We start from the raw sequence: 21,308 nt of genomic DNA on the forward strand, positions 1-21,308 counted from the left end.
CCGGGTTAACTTATAAAGTGCAATTTTAAATTTCCCGCTAAACTTCCGGTTCGAAACGCCTCTGAGGGTTGACGTATGCGCGTGACGTCAATCATTGAAACGGAAGTATTCGGACACCATTGAAGTCAATACGAAATAGCTCTGTTTTCATCTCATTATTCCACAGTATTCTGGACATCTGTGTTGGTGAATCTGTTGCAATTTGTTCATTGCATTATGGAGAAAGAAGCTGAGCAAGCAAAGAAGAAAGTTGTCGGTGCGAAGTGTCTATTTTGCGAGGGAAGTCAGCAACAACACGTACACAGCCGGCGCTTCTTTGTTTACATTCCCGAAAGATGCAGTCAAGATGGAAGAACTCGGACAACAGAGACTCTTACCAGGAGGACTTTGATTTGGATACACAGTTGCGATAACGTGAGTACACAGCTGCGCTTCCAAACATTTGATCGCTTGCTATAACTAGCTCGAGCTAGTAGCTAGGAGCTAGGAGCTAGCATTAGGATTAATTTGTGGCATATTAAATATAAGCCTGGTTGTGTTGTGGCTAATAGAGTATATATATGTCTTGTGTTTATTTATTGTTGTAGTCATTCCCAGCTGAATATCAGGTCCCACCCGCGCGCTTCCAAACATTTGATTGCTTGCCCGTACGTGCGTGTCATGTACGTAACTTTGATTAAATATATAAGCTTTATGAACCTTGGATTAGGTGAACGGTTGTTTGGGCTGAGTGAGTGTGTGTGTTATGCAGGTGTTTGAATTGTATTGGCGGGTTATATATACGGGATCCCGTCCATATTACCCGCTCGAGCTATAACTAGCTCGAGCTAGTAGCTAGTAGCTAGGAGCTAGGAGCTAGCATAACAAACACCTAGGTGTTTTTATGCGGGATTAATTTGTGGCATATTAAATATAAGCCTGGTTGTGTTGTGGCTAATAGAGTATATATATGTCTTGTGTTTATTTACTGTTGTAGTCATTCCCAGCTGAATATCAGGTCCCACCGGCGCGCTTCCAAACATTTGATTGCTTGCCAGTACGTGCGTGTCATGTACGTAACTTTGATTAAATATATAAGCTTTATGAACCTTGGGTTAGGTGAACGGTTGTTTGGGCTGAGTGAATGTGTGTGTTGTGCAGGTGTTTGAATTGTATTGGCGGGTTATATATACATGATCCCGTCCATATTACACGCTCGAGCTATAACTAGCTCGAGCTAGTAGCTAGGAGCTAGCATAACAAACACCTATGTGTTTTTATGCGGGATTAATTTGTGGCATATTAACTATAAGCCTGGTTGTGTTGTGGCTAATAGAGTATATATATGTCTTGTGTTTATTTACTGTTGTAGTCATTTCCAGCTGAATATCAGGTCACCCCCGGCTCTCACAGCATCTTCCCTATCTGAATAGCTTCAACTCCCCACTAGTCCTTCACTTGCACTTTCCTCATTTAAAAATATTTCATCCTCGCTCAAATTAATGGGGAAATCGTCGCTTTCTCGGTCCGAATCTCTCTCACTTCATGCGGCCATCATTGTAAACAATAGGGAACTTTGCGTATATGTTCAACTGACTACGTCACGCTACTTCCGGTAGGGGCAAGCCTTTTTTTATCAGATACCAAAAGTTGCGATCTTTATCGTCGTTGTTCTATACTAAATCCTTTCAGCAAAAATATGGCAATATCGCGAAATGATCAAGTATGACACATAGAATAGATCTGCTATCCCCGTTTAAATTTAAAAAATTCATTTCAGTAGGCCTTTAATGTTTGAACTGAGACTGATTTTTTTTTTGCAAATAATCATTAACTTAGAATTTAATGGCAGCAACACATTGCAAAAGAGTTGGCACAGGGGCATTTTTACCACTGTGTTACATGACCTTTCCTTTTAACAACACTCAATAAATGTTTGGGAATTGAGGAGGCCAATTTTTGAAGCTTTTCAGGTGGAATTATTTCCCATTCTTGCTTGATGTAGAGATCAAGTCTCAGTTGTGGTATTTTAGGCTTCATATTGCGCCACACATTTTCAATGGGAGACAGGTCTGGACTACAGGTAGGCCAGTCTAGTACCCGCACTCTTTTACTACGAAGCCACGCTGTTGTTGTAAGGAATTATTTTTTCATTACAATTGCAAGATTTTATCTTCCACTTTTCTTGTTTGTTTTTTTTTGTTTGTTTTTTTTTTAAACTAAAAGAATTCCTCCATACTACAAAAAAAATCTTCCTTCTATTTTCCCATTATATTAAAAAAGAAATAATCTCTTAATGGTAATAACAAGTAAAACAAAAAAAAATGTTTAAACTTATGTCAAATATAGAAAATTAATGTTATATACAGTATAAAACATTTTAGTAATTTATCTTTCAAATAAAAAGGGCATTCATCAAATACAGCATTTATACTTTTTATTTTATTTTATTTATTATTGAATATTGCTTTGCTAGTTGTACATTAAATGTGTGTGCAGTGTGTCAAACTTTGTTTTATACTATGATGTTCGGGTATTTTTGTTACATTGGTTCTTTTAACAGAATAAAGGTAAAAAAAAACCAAGTCTAAGTTATTGTTTGTGTGTCTTCTCTCTTGTTCGGACAGATAATGGATGTAAAAGATGGCGTTATCAGTTAAGTGGTGTGATGACACACTCCAACATGTTGACAGTAAACATCAATAAGTCAGGTCGAGAACCCTCATCAACATCGATGGCTGGCACACACACACACACACACACACACACACACACACACACACACACACACACACACACACACACACACACACACACACACACACACACACACACACACACGCACACACACACACACACACACACAGTAAGAGAGAGTCATTCTGTCTGCTCCACCTGCTGTCTCCACTAAAGACACCACATTACTGCACACAGCCTTCACTTTGCACATCTTTTCATGTAAAATGCGTAAGCGATTTATTCAAGTGTGTGGCTTCTTGATATCAACGCTGGGCTGGCTGTTTGTGCTGTGCACCATGGCCATGGACTTCTGGAGGATCACTCAAATAGGAGGCCAGGGCGGGTCGTTCATCATCAAGGTGGCCTGGTACTGGTCCAATCTGTGGAAGGACTGCTTCACTGACTCCACTGCAGTGACAAACTGTAGAGACTTTCCTGTGCTATGGAGCGTCACCAGTAAGTCATCAAGACTATTTTTACTGCAATACTTGTGCTACCAATCTGTTGGCATTCAAATATTCTATGTGGTTTTTTTATGACAGTAAAGTTAATATTGAATTCCCCTTGCAAGAAATTAAAGAATTCCGTGCGTATGTTTTTTTTCAAGTGTACCTTATAATCAGTCTGTAAAAAAAAACATAGAATTTTTTATTTTGAATTAAATTAGTTATTTTTTATATTTAAATATATATATTTATATATATATATATTTTTTATTATTTTCTTTTTTTTTTAATTTTTTTTTTTTTAATTGTATTTTTTTTTTTTATCAACAACTATATATTATACTTTTTAATTCAAATAAATACATGTATTTGTCACCTAGGGTGTGGGGATATTCAAAGCACAAAGAGCAGCAAACATTATATACCAGTTTTTTTCAACCTTTTCTGAGCCAAGGCACACTTTTTACATTGAAAAAATTAAACTCAGCAGCCGATATTGACAGTAAAAAGTTGTGCTTGCAATTGTTGGATATGACTTTAAACCATGACCAAGCATGCATCAGGCGACAGGTTGTGTACTGTCACAACCTGTCACATCACGCCGTGACTTATTTGGAGTTGTTTGGTGTTTTCCTGTGTGTAGTGTTTTAGTTCATGTCTTGCGCTCCTATTTTGTTGTTGATTGTCATGTCACGTACGGATGTACAGTACTTTGTGGACGCCATCTGCTGCTCCATACACAGTAAGTCTTTGCTGTCGTCCAGCATTCTGTTTTTGTTTACTTTGCAGCCAGTTCAGTTTTAGCTTCATTTTGCATAGCCTTCCCTAAGCTTCAATGCCTTTTCTTAGTGGCACTTGCCTTTTGTTTATTTTTGGTTTAAGCATTAGATACCTTTTTACCTGCACACTGCCTCCCGCTGTCATCTGCGTATTGTGATCACGACAAACCATGTTCCCGACATCTACAAAGCAATTAGCTACTTGCTGCCACTTACTGATATGGAAGAGTATTACATGGTTACACTGCCCATCTCTAGACAGCACAGACACTCAACAACGGCACATTATTTGCGGATTATAATTACTGGTTTGCAAAAAATATTTTTAACCCAATTAGGTGAAATTACATACTCTCCCACGGCACACCAGTGTGCTGCGGCACAGTGGTTGAAAAACACTGTTATATGCAATATAATAACAACTGCAATCACGGACTATAAAATGTTATCAAATTAAACTCTCATAGTTATGTTCTGTTTTTACTTTGTTATCTGTTATTTTGTCATTACCAGCTACATTTCTTTAGTTACGTCTTTCTTTTATTTAATCATCTCACAATCAGTCGGTAGAAATGTGTGACCGTTTCCAGCAAATGTTAGAATAGAATAGAATAGAATAGAATAGAGTTTTATTTGTCATTATTACAGTGAACAGGTTCAAAGAACAACGAAATTGGAGCAGATCCCCTAAGGTAATAATTTAGTAATATAAATAGTAAAAAAATAAATACAAAAATAACAAAAAAAGGATAAAAAAGAAGATATGTATCTATATATGTATATACATACACACACATGCACATAACCATACATATGCACATATATATATATACATATACACATATAACATTATTGCACATTATATTCCGAAAAAATAAAGACATGATACATGAGGACGTGACAGAAACATTATCTTTCAAGTCAATTTTATTTATTCATTACCATATGTGAGTTCTTTCAAGCTATAGATGGGTTGCAATCATGTGACCTAGAGACACGTGGTCTAAGCCCCATTAGGCTATCGTTTATTTACCAGATTTAGGCTTATTTTGAAAGGCTTAGAGGCGAATATTAAAGCAAACATGAACATTAAAAAAAAAATGGGATGGAATGGATTTTTACACTATTAAGTAAAATATAAAACAAACAAACATTTAAACCATTTTAAACCTACTGCTTCCTCACTTCCCTTGACACTTATGGTGTTTGGAGAAGAAAAGATTGAACGCACATCATGTCTTTACATCTGAGGGGTCTACAAATTAAGCAATAATCAATGAAAGACAATGTTTGATTTATTTGTGCATCAGTAAGTAACGTATTTGATTTGACATAAGGAGTGCCGTGCTGCTGTGATTGTGACGCTAATGAGAAAAAGGATATGTTTGTTTGCAGTTGATTTCCTGCTACAAATATTAGTCTCATTGACAATTCCTGTCTGCAGTTTTTTTTATGCTGTGAAGTTCATATTTTGTCAAGATTAATCCTACGAGAGATGTATTCCTTTTGTTTATTACTATTAAGGATATTTTCCTGATGCTAAAAAATATCACCAAAGACATGTCAAAATAAAGCGCTTGGCTTTCCTGCACAACAACTAAGCTTTTAGTTTCTGTTGTGAAAATGGACAACAAAAATACGGTGGATTGGACAAACAATCACAATATTTATGACTAAGACTTAACATGACGCTAGTCCAGACCTGGGCATTCTGTGGCCCGCGGGCCGCATCCGGCCCTTTGTGCATCCCTGTCGGGCCCGCGTGAGGCCAATCATAAAGTATCTATGTCGAGTGTGCAATACAACGGTGCTGCTTTTGTTTTGAAAAGCGTTATTTGTATTACTTCCATGTGGACGTATGCGCGTGTGCGATTGTGAGGGGAATTGAACAGCGCAATCACAAGTTACAAAATAAAGTTTAAAAAACATCTATGTCGTGCGCGCAATACAACTGTGCTGCTTTTATTTTGAAAAGTGTTATTTATGGGCGTATGTCCAGGTGTAACCTGTGAGGGAAGGTGCACAGCGACAAGTGATGAGACGCTGAAAAGAGAAAAGTTGATGACGAATGGCGTGTTTTCAACAAGACATGGACTGCCAAGTAGGACTTTTAGTAGTAAGTAGTAGTAGTAGTAGGACCCAACAAGGACTTTTTGCCAAATTTCACACCCCCAGAGATGCAGCTGTCAGGACAAGTTTCGTCATTTCTCACAAAAGCGCCAGAAAAAGTAAGGCGTTTTCTGACGGAGAGTTTAATAAGGAGTGCTTATTGGACTCTGTTGCGCTGTATGCCCGGAGACTTGGACTGTTTTTCGCTGGCTTTAATTGGATGAGAGCTGCGATGTACGTGACACCGCCCAGCTGCTCATCTTCTTCAAATCACGGAGGAGCTGGCATCCATGCAGTCAATTAAAGAGACAACCACAGGTAATGACTTGTTCACATAGGTAAATGCGTGTTTGGACATGCTAGGACTGAAATGGAACAAGCTGGCAGGTGTGACAATCCAATCCAATCCACTTTATTTATATAGCACATTTAAACAACAAAATGTTTCCAAAGTGCTGCACAACAATATTAAAAACAATATTCAAATATTATCCTTAGCTCCACCAATGACTGAATAAAAAGAAAAATAATTACATATAAAAAACAATATAAATAAATATGATTAAAAACGATTTTTAACAACAGATGGTTGTCCAAATCTGATGGGGAAAAATGTTGGATAATGCAGGATAAAGTGACAGAAATTAACCCTGTGCAGAAATGGACATTCTTGCATTGTATAATACATCAGGAAGTGTTGTGTAAAACAGTGATAAAAATAAAACCATCAAAAGCAATCTGCTTTTGTATAAAGTTAAGTTAGGTTAAATTAAATTATTAGTATTACTATTAATTATTATTATTATTATCATCATTATTATTTATCTCACGGTATATAAACAATAATATTGAGCAAAATTTAATTTAAATATTGTCGTGTGGCCCTCCAGCAGTGCTCGGGTTGCTTATGCGGCCCCCGGTAAAAAATAATTGCCCACCCCGGCTAGTCTGTTTGCACAACCAGGTCTCCGTGGTTATATTTAGTCATAGCAATCACAAAAGAACACAAACTAATGCGGTCTATTGTTGTTTATTTACGTTTAGTTCTGCTCTCGAACACTACTAATGAATTAGAGAATAAACTCGATTGCATCACAGAAAGTTTCTCAGACAAATCAAATGTTCAAACAAACATTTTACAAAGTGATCACCGCAGACACAAGTGGTCCGATTGTATTTCCACAAAATTATGAAAGTGATATTTTCAAGAGCCATTTCCTTCGACGCACTTTCGTTTTTCCCCTGACTTTATTAACTTTATGAACTTCTCTATGAAAGCTCTTTCCTCTATTTGAACGACTGGAACAGCCAAGAACAGAACAGCAATAGAGGGATTTTTCCCGAAAGTGCATCACAGCAGCCATTTTGAACGTCGAGCATCAGAGTTACACGTAATAATTCCGAACTATTCAGTGGAAAATAACATTGCACTGGCTGTGATATGATGGAGAAATACCGTGAGTAATTAGATAAGAAGTATTTTTGTCGTTATAAGGAGCAAATAACCGTAATTGGATGCAAGGATTGTACAAAATCAACAAGTCTGAGTGGAGTCGACACCACAACATCGTCCTCAATGTCTCATACCCGGACTTTGTGAATTTTAACATTTATTTCAAACATTTGTCTTAGTTCATTTTAGGTCTTTCTTGCAATATACTCCCATTTTATGTTTGTAGAAAATGAATTATTAATCTACTTGTTCATTTGTTTATATCTGCTTACTTTCTCTTTTAACATGTTCTATCTACACTTCTGTTAAAATGTAATAATCACCTATTATTCTGTTGTTTGATACTTTTTTGGATGATACCACACATTTGGGTATCAATCCGATACCAAGTCGTTACAGGATCATACATTGGTCATATTCAAAGTCCTCATGTGTCCAGAGACATATTTCCTGAGTTTATAAACATAATATAAAAAATAAAAAAAACAACGAAAGAAGATGTTGTGATGCCAAAAAATATCGACGTAATCATAGTACTATCGACTAGATATGCTCCTGTACTTGGTATCATTACAGTGGATGTTAGGTGTAGATCCACCAATGGCGTTTGTTTACATTTTGATGCCGGTGAGCTACGGTGTGTAGTGAAACGTGTTTAGCTATTCCTCGTCCTCCAGTGATAATGTTACATGTAAGAAACGTACTATATTTGTCGCCATGGAGCAAAGCAGCAATGACACGACGTGACGACGACGGGGGTGCGGGGGGGTTGGCGGACCGGTACTTTTCAGAGGCGGTATAGTACCGAATATGATTCATTAGTATGGCGGTACTATACTAATACCGGTATACCGTACAACCCTAGTATATACATGATTAAAGCACTCTTTTTTTTGTGATTAATCTCAATTTTTCTGTCTGCTGTGTGTTCTGTAGCGTATGTGCAGGGCGTGCGAGGCTTGCTGATGTGCGGCCTGACGCTGGGCTTCTTTGCCGCAGTGCTGTGCTTCCTGGGCATGGAGTGCACTTACATTGGCGGCGAGCAGCAGAGCAAGGACAAGATGCTTTTTGCAGGCGCCGTCTTTCACTTTGTAGGCGGTGAGTTCGACTCTCTTTCTTGCCCGCTCCTGTTTTGCCCTCACGCGCTCTAACGCCCGCTGCACAGGTGTGGCAGACATCGCCGCCTACTGCTTGTACATCAACAGGGTCGCCAGGACGTCCTTTGCTCCCAGCTTGGCGCCTGGAATCTTGCGGTAGGTTCGCTCTTCTATCATCTTCCAACTTTGTATTAATTTTTATTAATTTTTATTCATTTTTATTCATTTTTATTCATTTTTATTCATTTTTATTCATTTTTTTATTTAAAATGTTTTATTGAGACAAACATTATTTATGTATTTAATATTTGTATGCTTACTATGGTATATTATTTATTTATTATTGTCAGGTTCAAACACTGATGACATCTATTAAACAAGACAAGAAGCAAGGAATTAAACAGAGACAGAATTAAATTTGGCTCAATACGAAGGTCCTGAGTAGTGCTGAGTTCAATCCAGGGCTCGGGATCTTTCTGTGTGGAGTTTGCATGTTCTCCCCGTGACTGCGTGGGTTCCCTCCGGGTACTCCGGCTTCCTCCCATTGCCAAAAACATGCACATGGGGATAGGTTGATTGGCAACACTAAATTGGCCCTAGTGTGTGAATGTGAGTGTGAATGTTGTCTGTCTATCTGTGTTGGCCCTGTGATGAGGTGGTGACTTGTCCAGGGTGTACCCCGCCTTCCGCCCGAATGCAGCTGAGATAGGCTCCAGCACCCCCCGCGACCCCAGAAGGGACAAGCGGTAGAAAATGGATGGATGGAGAATTCAATTTGGCTCAATGAGGAGAAACGCGTACACCTGTACTTTTGCACAGTCTTCCACGCTCTGACAAAAGATTGTACGCCTCCTCTTTTATTTGGACTTTCCCTGATTACGTGGCAACAGCTGTTTCTAAAGGGACGGGGGGTCGTAAACAGCCATCTCCTTTGATTACAAACAGTTCAAAGAAAAGGTCGTAAAACAGTTCAAAGAAAAGGTTGCCTGGAGGGGAGTCTGGTCCGGCTTCCTCTCCACTTTGTAGTTCTCGGGTCAAGACAAAATCTTTCTGTGGATTACAATACATCAAAGAAACAGAACACCTTCATGTTGCTTCCCATCCTACACAGTGGAGTTTCACAAGCCTTCTTCTTGGTAGGCTCAAAGACAGCTTTTGTCTGCTCGCCGGGCGAGCTGAACTCAATGTAACACAAAGTTTTGTGATAATTTAGATACAATTATTCTGACATTTATTTATTTGTTCAAGGTTCTGTTACAGAGAACAAGGAAATTGGATGAAATTGCTATGGTATGAAAAGTGGTAGGATTTAATAAGCTCTGCTTCTTCCTACTCCTTTTCGGACGTGCTGTAATGAAACAACTGGAATTGTGTGATGCATTACATTGTATGGTATGCATGTTCGAAATAAACTGAAACTGAAACTGGACGGAACTGAACTGAACTGAACTCTTAAGAAATATTATTTGCATGTCAACCTTCAGGTACGACTTAGGACCTCCCATTTTTCTCGGGCTGGTTGGATGTTTCTGCATCCTTTTAGGGGCTATCTTCTACGCCGTCACAGTCTACACGGTCGTCAAACCCAAGAGGTATGCCTGCACTTTATTCCGGGGTCTTTTTCGCTCGCGTTCATGCAGGTTTCTTCTTCAGTCGAGTGGTCTACGCCTACGGAGGACGCACCTACATGGACCCTCGCTCGAGAGGGAGGAGCCTGTACACAGGCTACTACGGACCCTACAGCGGACCCTCCAGGCTCTATGGGACGTACTACGCCTCAGGAAGATCCAGCGGCTCCAGAATCTCCAAGCTCTCTGCGACAACACCTGAGAAAATGTCGGCCAGAGATGCATTCGTGTAGTCTTGAACACTTGAACTGCGGAATTGGAAGGAAACTGTTGTACTTACCCAATTTTTTTTTATAGATTTTTAATATTGTATTGTTGTGTGAATGCTCCAATGCATTCACACATATAGTTGTTGTTCTTCTTCTTCTCCAGATGTTGGCGCGCTCTACCTTCTACATTTTTCACCCGATTCAAACTGTTCCAACTTCAAACTGTTCAGCCTACGCGGGCTTTCCCTTGACAAATTCCAAAAATTCCCAGAATTCCAGGTTTTTTCAGGACATTTTTCCCATTCAAAATGAATTGGCCATTTTTCAAACTTCTACCATTTCCACATTTGTAACCTATTAAAACCATTCAACACATTCCACTCATCCTGGACATTCAAACTATAATTTTTCTAAGTTAAAATTTTTTCCAGACTCCAAGGTACTTGAACTCCTCCACTTGGGGCAGGGTCTCCTCCCCAACCCGGAGATGGCACTCCACCCTTTTCCGGGCGAGAACCATGGACTCGGACTTGGAGGTGCTGATTCTCATCCCAGTCGCTTCACACTCAGCTGCGAACCGATCCAGTGAGAGCTGAAGATCCTGGCCAGATGAAGCCATCAGGACCACATCATCTGCAAAAAGCAGAGACCCAATCCTGCAGCCACCAAACCAGATCCCCTCAACGCCTTGACTGCGCCTAGAAATTCTGTCCACGTTCACGAGTGAGGGAAGAGTGGATCGTGAGATCGACAGGCGGATCGGTGCGGCGTCTTCAGTAATGCGGAAGCTGTATCGATCCGTTGTGGTGAAGAAGGAGCTGAGCCGGAAGGCAAAGCTCTCAATTTACCGGTCGATCTAAGTTCCCATCTTCACCTATGGTCATGAGCTTTGGGTTATGACCAAAAGGACAAGATCACGGGTCCAAGCGGCCGAAATGACTTTCCTCCGCCGGGTGGCGGGGTTCTCCCTTAGAGATAGGGTGAGAAGCTCTGCCATCCGGGAGGAGCTCAAAGTAAAGCCGCTGCTCCTCCACATCAAGAGGAGCCAGATGAGGTGGTTCGGGCATCTGGTCAGGATGCCACCCGAACGCCTCCCTAGGGAGGTGTTTAGGGCACGTCCGACCGGTAGGAGGCAGCGGGGAAGACCCAGGACACGTTGGGAAGACTATGTCTCCCGGCTGGCCTGTAGACGCCTCGGGATCCCCCAGGAAGAGCTGGACGAAGTGGCTGGGGAGAGGGAAGTCTGGGTTTCCCTGCTTCAGCTGCTGCCCCCGCGACCCGACCTCGGATACGCGGAAGAAGATGGATGGGTGGATGGAATTTTTTCCAGGAATTCCCTTTTTTTCAAACCCTTTTTTGACCATTTTTTCTGGCACATTTTTCAACCCACTTTAACTGTCCCCCCATTATTCCTCTTAATCAGGACAAAAAACAAAGTTGTTTTTTTAACTGGAAAATTTCCCGGTTTTCTCGGAATTCCAGGAATTCCTTAATACCATTTCTCAATTAAAAATGTTACTACTTCAACATTTCCCGACGGATTTGGAAAAAATCCAACATTCAAGTCTTTTAATATTTTCCAAAAAAATCCAGCTTTTCCCAAAATTCCCAAACTTCCATGAAATTCCCATTGAAATGAATGAGACATTTTTCAAAGTTCCACAATTCCCACATTTTTGTCCGATTCAAACCATCCATCCATCCATCCATTTTCTACCGCTTGTCCCTTTTTGGGGTTGCGGGGGGTGCTGGAGCCTATCTCAGCTGCATTCGGGCGGAAGGTGGGGCACACCCTGGACAAGTCGCCACCTCATCACAGGGCCAACACAGATAGACAGACAACATTCACACTCACATTCACACACTAGGGCCAATTTAGTGTTGCCAATCAACCTATCCCCAGGTGCATGTTTTTGGCGGTGGGAGGAAGCCAAACCAATCCAAACCAATTCAGCCTGTTCAAAATTGTGTGCTCTCCTTCAACAATTTTTAAAAATTCCTGGATTGCCAAGAATTCCAAGTTTTCAGGGACATTTTCCTCATTCAAAATGATATGTCCATTTTTTAAACTTCCACAATTCACACATTTTTCCACCGATTCAGACCATTCCAACATCAACACATTCAACTCATCCAACTAACACTTTACCAAGTTGCAAGCCACATTCCGCTTTTCCTGGAAATTCAAACTCTTCAACATTCAAACCATTCCAACATTCAAACTATTCTTACATTCATACTACATTCTGTCAGCATTTCAGTTCAACTTCAGCATTGGAGCATTCACACACAATTAATTCAGGAATTGCCTTACCTAGTTATGTGATACTATCCCTTCTCAGGATCAGACACAGTCAACGATCACATTAAACGTAACATTTAAATGTTTTACCCGCACAATTTTTTTTTTCCTATGATGAATTTCCTCTTTTGTTGATGTTGTTACAAAGTTGTGTCAAACAAAGCCAAAACATCAAATCATTGTGTTGTGTTTTGTAGTGTTTTTTTAACAGTCGGCCATTTGTGATGCCATAGTGTGGTGGACGTGCTTATTTGGGCATTTCTAGTACAAAACCCAAAACCCAAAACCTGTGAAGTTGACATGTTGTGTAAATGGTAAATAAAAACAGAATACAATGATTTGCAAATCCTTTTCAACTTATATTCAATTGAATAGACTGCAAAGACAAGACACTTAATGTTATTTCCCACATTCTTGCTTGATGTACAGCTTAAGTTGTTCAACAGTCCGAGGCTTCATATTGTGCCACACATTTTTAATGGGAGACAGGTCTGGACAACATGCAGGCCAGTCTAGTACCCGCACTCTTTTACTATGAAGCCACGTTGTTGTAACACGTGGCTTGGCATTGTCTTGCTGAAATAAGCAGGGGCGTCCATGATAACGTTGCTTGGATGGCAACATATGTTGATGCAAAACCTGTATGTACATTAATGATGTGTAAGTTACCCATGCCTTGGGCACTAATACACCCGCATACCATCACAGATGCTGGCTTTTGAACTTTGCGCCCATAACAATCCGGATGATTATTTTCCTCTTTGGTCCGTAGGACACGACGTCCACAGTTTCCAAAAACAATTTGAAATGTGGACTCGTCAGACCAAAGAACACTTTTCCACTTTGCATCAGTCCATCTTAGATGAGCTGGGGCCCAACGAAGCCGGCTGTGTTTCTGGGTGTTGTTGATAAATGGCTTTGGCTTTGCATAGTAGAGTTTTAACTTGCACTTACAGATGTAGCAACAAATTTTAGTTACTGACAGTGGGTTTCTGAAATGTTGCTGAGCCCATGTGGTGATATTCTTTACACAGTGATGTCGGTTTTTGATGCAGTACCGCCTGAGGATCCAAGGTCACGGGCATTCAATGTAACGTGCAGTGATTTCTCCAGATTCTCTGAACCTTTTGATGATATTACGGACCGTAGATGGTGAAATCCCCCAATTATTTGCAATAGCTTGTTGAGAAATGTTGTTCTTAAATTTTTTTGACAATTTGCTTACGCATTTGTTCACAAAGTGGTGACCCTCGCCGCATCCTTGTTTGTCAATGACTGAGCATTTCATGGAAGCTGCTTATATACCCAATCATGGCACCCACCTGTTCCCAATTAGCCTGTTCCAAATAAAAATTTGATGAGCATTCCTCAACTTTCTCAGTCTTTTTGCCACTTGTGCCAGCTTTTTTGAAACATGTTGCAGGCATCAAATTTCAAATGAGCTTGCAAAAAATAACAAAGTTTTCCAGTTCGAACGTTAAGTATCTTGTCTTTGTAGTCTATTCAATTGAATATAGGTTGAAAAGGATTTGCAAATCATTGTATTCTGTTTTTATTTACGATTTACACAACGTGCCAACTTCACTGGTTTTGGGGTTTCTACATGTTGACTGTCCTGTGTTATTCTTTCTCGTCTAATGTGCTCCTGCCTGCTATGATGTCTATATATTTCCGTGTTTATTGGTCCACAACATCTTTCATGGGCCGCTATGAAATTGGATTAACCAATTTAAAACACAGTCTGATGGAAAAAGAAGGCTACATTAGGACTTGGTTTGAGGAAACACAATAAAAGGTAAATTAACGTTTTTTCATGCAGCTTTGTATTATTCTGAGAATGTGTAGGTGTACTTTTTGTTGTGGCTGGGTGAATCTATATACTGTTTATCAGAGGTGGGTAGAGTAGCCAGAAATTGTACTCAAGTAAGAGTACTGCTACTTTAGAGATTTATTACTCAAGTAAAAGTAAGGAGTAGTCACCCAAGTATTTACTTGAGTAAAAGTAAAAAGTATGTTGAGAAAAAACTACTCAAGTACTGAGTAACTGATGAGTAACCTGTTCGTTTAATGATGACGGCAACAAATAATGCACAAAAACATAAAAATAGCTATGAGCAAATTCAGAGCCAGGACTATCTCTTAAGCAACTAAAACAATAATATATATTAAATAATAATACATTAACATAAACAAAAAATTCAGGCAAATTGAGCCACAATAACTTAACAGCACCATAGGCTCAGTAGGCAGAGATTACAAAGGAAAATAACAAGTTAGCCTTTACGCAAACCATAAACTGATAGGTGTGGGCTGCACCTGAGAACACACTGTGCACTTCTGATTGGTGTTTCTATGCATGTGTGTGTGTGTGTGTGTGTGTGTGTGTGTGTGTGTGTGTGTGTGTGCGACTGTGCGTGTGTGTGTGTCTCTGTCTGTCTATGAGGCTGCAGTGCGTTAATAAATGTCCCCACACGATGTACATTTGACAGTGATTCATAGCAGGGAAGCTAACATCAGCCTACGGTGACAGACAAAACTGCTCCCCAAGGGGATGGGACAAATGCAGAGGACAAATTTCACCACATCTAGTGTGTGTGTGACAATCATTGGTACTTTAATCTTTAATCTTTAAAATATCTACTAACGTTACTTACCATGATGTGCTTCCTCAAATTTGACGTTGAGTTCATGAAAGCTTAAGCTTGTTATTGTTTGCCGCTGAAACTTTATGTGCAGTTAATCTTGTGACCGCTTGACTATGTTTGATTGGTGAAACGGAGTCAAACGTCACCAGTGACTGCATTTGATTGGTGAAACGCAGGCATGCGATAGATCCTACTTTGAAGGTCTGTCTGACAAACCAAAACAAACAAAGCGTGCATTAACAGATTGATAAAAATCAGTAGCGAGTAGCAAGCTGAATGTAGATAAATGGAGCGGAGTAAAAGTAGCGTTTCTTCTCTATAAATATACTCAAGTAAAAGTAAAAGTATGTTGCATTAAAACTACTCTTAGAAGTACAATTTATCCCAAAAGTTACTCAAGTAGATGTAACGGAGTAAATGTAGCGTTACTACCCACCTCCGCTGTTTATAAGGTTTAATTTTGACCGCGTCTGGGAGAAAAAATGTTGGTGATGTTTTACAGTATATATATTTAAACAGTGTACATTTTCAAATGATAAATTATGATACTTTTGGAAAGGGTGGGGTGTGGTTTCATTTGTAATCTGGGAATGCCTGTAGAATCGAACATCTTGCGGACAGACTCAAAAAACGGGTTATTAATGCCAAATTTACACCAAATCACATCCAACATATATTATCGAGACCACAAAAAAGTGTTTTAATAGTAAACAAAATAATGTAGGTCACCTTTAAACTTTTTCTATATATTCCAAATTGTTTTCTTACTAAAATGTTTATGTTAGTTCTACCGATTTATTTCCGAAAATGAAGACATTTTTCCTGTGAAATTATAAATCTTTTGTGCCCTTGTGTGCACAATCCTTTCCATCCTTTGTAACTCAGCTACTGTGTGGAGCAATTTCCCTTGTGGATCAATAAAGTTTGTCTAAGTCTAAGTCTAAGTTAATATTTATGTACGATAACTTTTCTCTCGTTAATGCCTGTTTTCTAATAAACATTCTCGTGTTACAGCTTTAATACTAAATACTTTTATAAGGCTTCGTTCCAGAAATGACAACATTTGCCTCGTAAACTTAAAAATCATTTTCAGAATATTTTTGTCAGGCTTGTCCCTGACAGTTTGGTCATGTTTTAGTTTTTCCTCTGTGTCTGTCTTTATTTCCTGTCAGCGCTCTTATTTTGTCTTTATTTCCTGCTTGTATCCCTGAGTGCTTTTTCCCCTCAGCTGTGGCTGATTGGCACCAGGCCACACCTGGTGTCAATCAACCAGCTACTATTTAGTCCTGCTTTGCCCTCCAGTCAGGGCTGGAGCTTTGATTGATTGTCAATGTCATTTATACTTGTCGTTGTAGCTGTGTCTACTTCTGTTCACTCTGCTCATGTCATAGTTCCTTCGTGTCACAGTAACTGTTTTTGTTTCTTGTCTGCATTTAGCCTTTGTGCTAGTTTTTGTTCATAACCAAGTTTGTTCTCCGCCTTGTGCGCGCCTTTTGTTTGTACCCTTTTGTTTGTTCTTGTTTTAGCGTTAAATTAAATCATGTTTTTCTGCACCAAGCCTGCCTTGGGGTTCGTCACCTACACCATGTGACAATTTTAGCTTTCTTCTGACAACTGTGATTTTATTTTGGACATTTTAAAATGCGAAATTCAGACTTGTTTGTCATAAATATTAACACAATTGTAGCACAATTCCATTGTCCCAACCATTCCAGTAAATTACGACATTCGCCATGGGAAATTACAAATTATATGTCTTATTTATACATATATATCTATATATATATATATATATAGATATATATATCTATATAAATCTATATATATATATATATATATAGATATATATATATATATATATATATATATATATATATATATATATATATATATATATATATATATATATATATATATATGGATAGATAGATAGATATAGAGCTTTTTTCGTAATATTTTCACGTTCACATTGTTTTATTTCCTAAAATCGCAATTTTTTTGACAATATTTCAGGTTTAGTCTTTCTTTCTTGACGTTATTTTGGACTTTTTTTCAAACTATTATTTGGGTTTTTTCTTGTACATTCACAATATTATTTATTACTTTGGTCTCAGAACGTTCCATACTTTGTTTCTTTCTCTTAATTCTGACTATTCGAGTAAATAGTAAATATTTTTCCTACAATTTCAGGTTTATTCTCTTAATTGCATCTATTTTGTAAGGTTTTTATTCCTCATACAGCTACGACTTTTTCCCACAACATTTTTTTTTTCTTTTAAAAAGCAGCTTTTTCCCCTTGAAACATTTTGATGTCTTTCTAATACTCCTGCTTTATTCTCATAATTCTTGCCCAAAATAAATGAAATAGAATAATAACTTAATTTCCGTAAAGAACAACTTTTTATTCACCCCTTTCATCCTATTTGGTTATTCACCCTCTGCTCAAAAGACCTAACCTCGATTCTGACCTAATGGTACGTTCCCTTTCTCTCAAAAATCTTCAAAAAAATTGTTGCACACAGCAGCTTAATGAACACTTAGAAAATATAGAACGTTTATGGTTAATGTAGTCCACTCGGCATCCATTGCCCCGGTCACCCATTGGGTTTGTGTCCCTTCCAAGGTTTCTTGTTGTTCCCATTGGGTTGAGTTTTTTTTCTTGCCCTGATGTGGGATCTGAGCCGAGGATGTCGTTGTGGCTTGTGAAGCCCTTTGAGACATTTTTGATTAAGGGCTATATAGATAAACTGTGATTGATTAACTTTTTCACGGATATCACAACATTATCCTTAAGAAATAGACATATTTATTTGCAATATAACTAAATACTGATTATATTTCGAAATTAATATCTTTTTAATGTTTGTCTTTGGATTCATAATTTAAAGTTACTTGTTCCCTTAGTGATAATTATATAATTGTACATTTTTATTTAATACATTTAAAAAATATTACAAAAGTTTTCCTCAATCTCACAATACCATGACTTTTTGTGCGAAATTGCGATTTTTAAAGCATTTCTCATTGTATTAAAAAAAAACAAAAAACTAACGTAAATTCATAGTTTTTGCTTTAAAAATGACAACTTTGTTTTCAGAATCAAAACAGTTCTCGGAAAAATACTTTCATAAATTTGATCTTTTTATTGTAAATAAAGAAATTTACCTTTTTAACCATATTAAAGTTATAACCTTTTTCATTTGAAAATGATTACATTATTTGTGGATTTAATGAAGTTATTTCTATAATTATTGGACTTTATTCACATAGACGCAGTGGTTCTTAACCTGGGTTTGATCGAACCCTAGGGGTTTGGTGAGTCGGCCTCAGGGGTTCGGCGGAGCCTTCGCCGCAGAGGTCAAGACACACCCGACTCATCGTGTAAATAAAAACGTCTCCCTATCGCCGTATTATGGATACCCCCAAACAATGTTCCCTCTAATTTTCCATATGCGAGAGCAAACGCAAAAACTCCTTGAGCATTCAGTGGAGCACATGTGAGCGGCGTCACTGTGGCCACACCAGCAGCACACCTGTTCCAAACCTGACTAAATAACAAGTTAAATGTTTTACTCTTATAATCAAATGACAGCAGTCATTTCCATGAGATTACTTTCTAAAATAAGTGTTTTGGCCCACTTACAATGACAATAACAAAAAATATTATTTTTCATGAGCTGTGTAATGGTATTGTATGTCTGGGTGGAAAACGAAGAAAAGGAACAGACTTTGAGATAAAAAGGAGAGGGGCACTTGCCAAGGTGAAGCCATGCATATCTGAACTGGTCTCTCAAAGGCAACAGCAGAAGTCACACTGATTTGCAGGTGTGTAATTTGTTGTGAGTTCATGCACTGTGTTGGTTTTATTCTTTGAACAAGGTGATGTTCATGCACGGTTCACTTTGTTCACCACTAAAAAAACATAACTTTGTCTTGAATTTGAAAAAAAGGAACATTTTTTATTTTTCACGAAAGAAAGGTTTGGTGAATGCGCATATGAAACTGGTGGGGTTCGGTACCTCCAACAAGCTTAAGAACCACTGACATAGAGTAATATATAACTTTTTTTTCAGCGTGGCTCTAATCTTACTTTGGATGATAACATTTGAAGAAGTAAATGATACAAATTCCCACAATCCTAAACACAACAGTCTAAGCGAAACAGGCGTCTGCTCTTTTACAGTATAGTGTATATATACAAAACCCAAAACCAGTGAAGTTGGCACGTTCTGTAAATCGTAAATAAAAACCGAATACAATGATTTATATTCAATTGAATAGACTGCAAAGACAAAATATTTAATGTTCCAACTGAGAAACGTAAACATTTTTTTGCAAATAATCATCAACTTAGAATTTAATGATAGCAACACATTGAAAAAAGAAGTTGGCACAGGGGCATTTTTACCAGTGTTACATGGCCTTTCCTTTTAACAACACTCAGTAAACGTTTGGGAACTGAAGAGACACATTTTTTCAGCTTTTCAGGTGGAATTATTTTCCCATTCTTGCTTGATGTATAGCTTAAGTTGTTCAACAGTCCGGGGGTCTCCATTGTGGTATTTTAGGCTTCATAATGCGCCACACATTTTCAATGGGAGACAGGTCTGAACTACAGGCAGGCCAGTCTAGTACCCGCACTCCTTTACTATGAAGCCACGCTGTTGTAACACGTGGCTTGGCATTGTCTTGCTGAAATAAGCAGGGGCGTCCATGATAACGTTGCTTAGATGGCAACATATGTTGCTCCAAAACCTGTATGTACCTTTCTGTCACGGCCAGGGCGCATTCCAATGCGTCCTCATCTGTGCCTCATGACGAGCGCACCGCGGGCCACGCCCACATGCGCTCTCTCATCCTTGCGCCCTGCTTGTTTCACCTTGGGACACGCCCACGGCCGCGGCGCACTCCAAGGGACGCGCCATGCGCGTCTCCGCTCTGCAGCAGCCACCAGCTGCAATCATTCACTGACCTGTCGGTAATGAGGACGCTGCCTTCATAAGCCTGCTGAACCGGCCATCAGGCGCCGGAATATAGTCTACTGTACATACCCTCCGTCACCTCGATAGTGAGCTGTGCGCCTTACTTTTCCCCGGATCTCCCTCTGGACTCTGACTGCCTCCCTCGATCCTTTACTTCCACCGCATTGAACTCGGACTTCTCTCTCCCCTGGACTTCCTTATCTCTTGTTCAACACTTGGTAACACACACTTCAGCTAACTACACACATAGCCTTACACCACATACACTTTTGGATCTAGTTCACACTCCACTCTATTGTTTATTTGTATAGTTTGATTATTATATATATATATATATATTTAATATATATAATAAATCATTGTTCACACTGCTATCTAGTGTCTGTCGCCGTCACCTCCCCTTAGTCCATCCATAACACTTTCAGCATTAATGGTGCCTTCACAGATGTCTAAGTTACCCATGCCTTGGGCACTAATACACCGTCCATAGCGACAAATTTTAGTTACTGACAGTGGTTTTCTGAAGTGTTCCTGAGCCCATGTGGTGATATCCTTTACACACTGATGTGGCTTTTTGATGCAGTACCGCCTGAGGTATCGAAGGTTCGTAATATCATCGCTTATGTGCAGTGATTTCTCCAGATTCTCTGAAACTTTTGATATTACGGACCGTAGATGGTGAAATCCCTAAATTCCTTCCAATAACTCCTTGAGAAATGTTGTTCTTAAACTGTTTGACAATTTGCTCACGCATTTGCTCACAAAGTGGTGACCCTCGCCCCATCCTTGTTTGTGAATGACTGAGCATTTCATGGAAGCTGCTTTTATACCCAATCATGGCACCCACTTGTTCCCAATTAGCCTGTTCACCTGTGGGATGTTCCAAATAAGTGTTTGATGAGCATTCCTCAACTTTCTCAGTCTTTTTGCCACTTGTGCC

General features: G+C 39.0%; 1 protein-coding gene across 1 annotated transcript; it reads left to right on the forward strand.

Annotated features, from left to right (window-relative positions):
* The first annotated feature begins 2,806 nt into the window (after positions 1-2,806).
* On the forward strand, positions 2,807-11,012 carry cldn10l2 (claudin 10-like 2). The gene is made up of 5 exons (XM_062069168.1): positions 2,807-3,174; positions 8,442-8,603; positions 8,671-8,758; positions 10,087-10,194; positions 10,256-11,012. Exons 1-5 carry the CDS (start codon positions 2,943-2,945, stop codon positions 10,461-10,463), a joined length of 798 nt encoding a protein of 265 aa, XP_061925152.1. The 5' UTR covers positions 2,807-2,942; the 3' UTR covers positions 10,464-11,012.
* Positions 11,013-21,308: the final 10,296 nt, after the last annotated feature.

This window comes from Entelurus aequoreus, linkage group LG14 (genome assembly GCF_033978785.1).
Source record: "Entelurus aequoreus isolate RoL-2023_Sb linkage group LG14, RoL_Eaeq_v1.1, whole genome shotgun sequence".
Classification (NCBI taxonomy): domain Eukaryota; kingdom Metazoa; phylum Chordata; class Actinopteri; order Syngnathiformes; family Syngnathidae; genus Entelurus; species Entelurus aequoreus.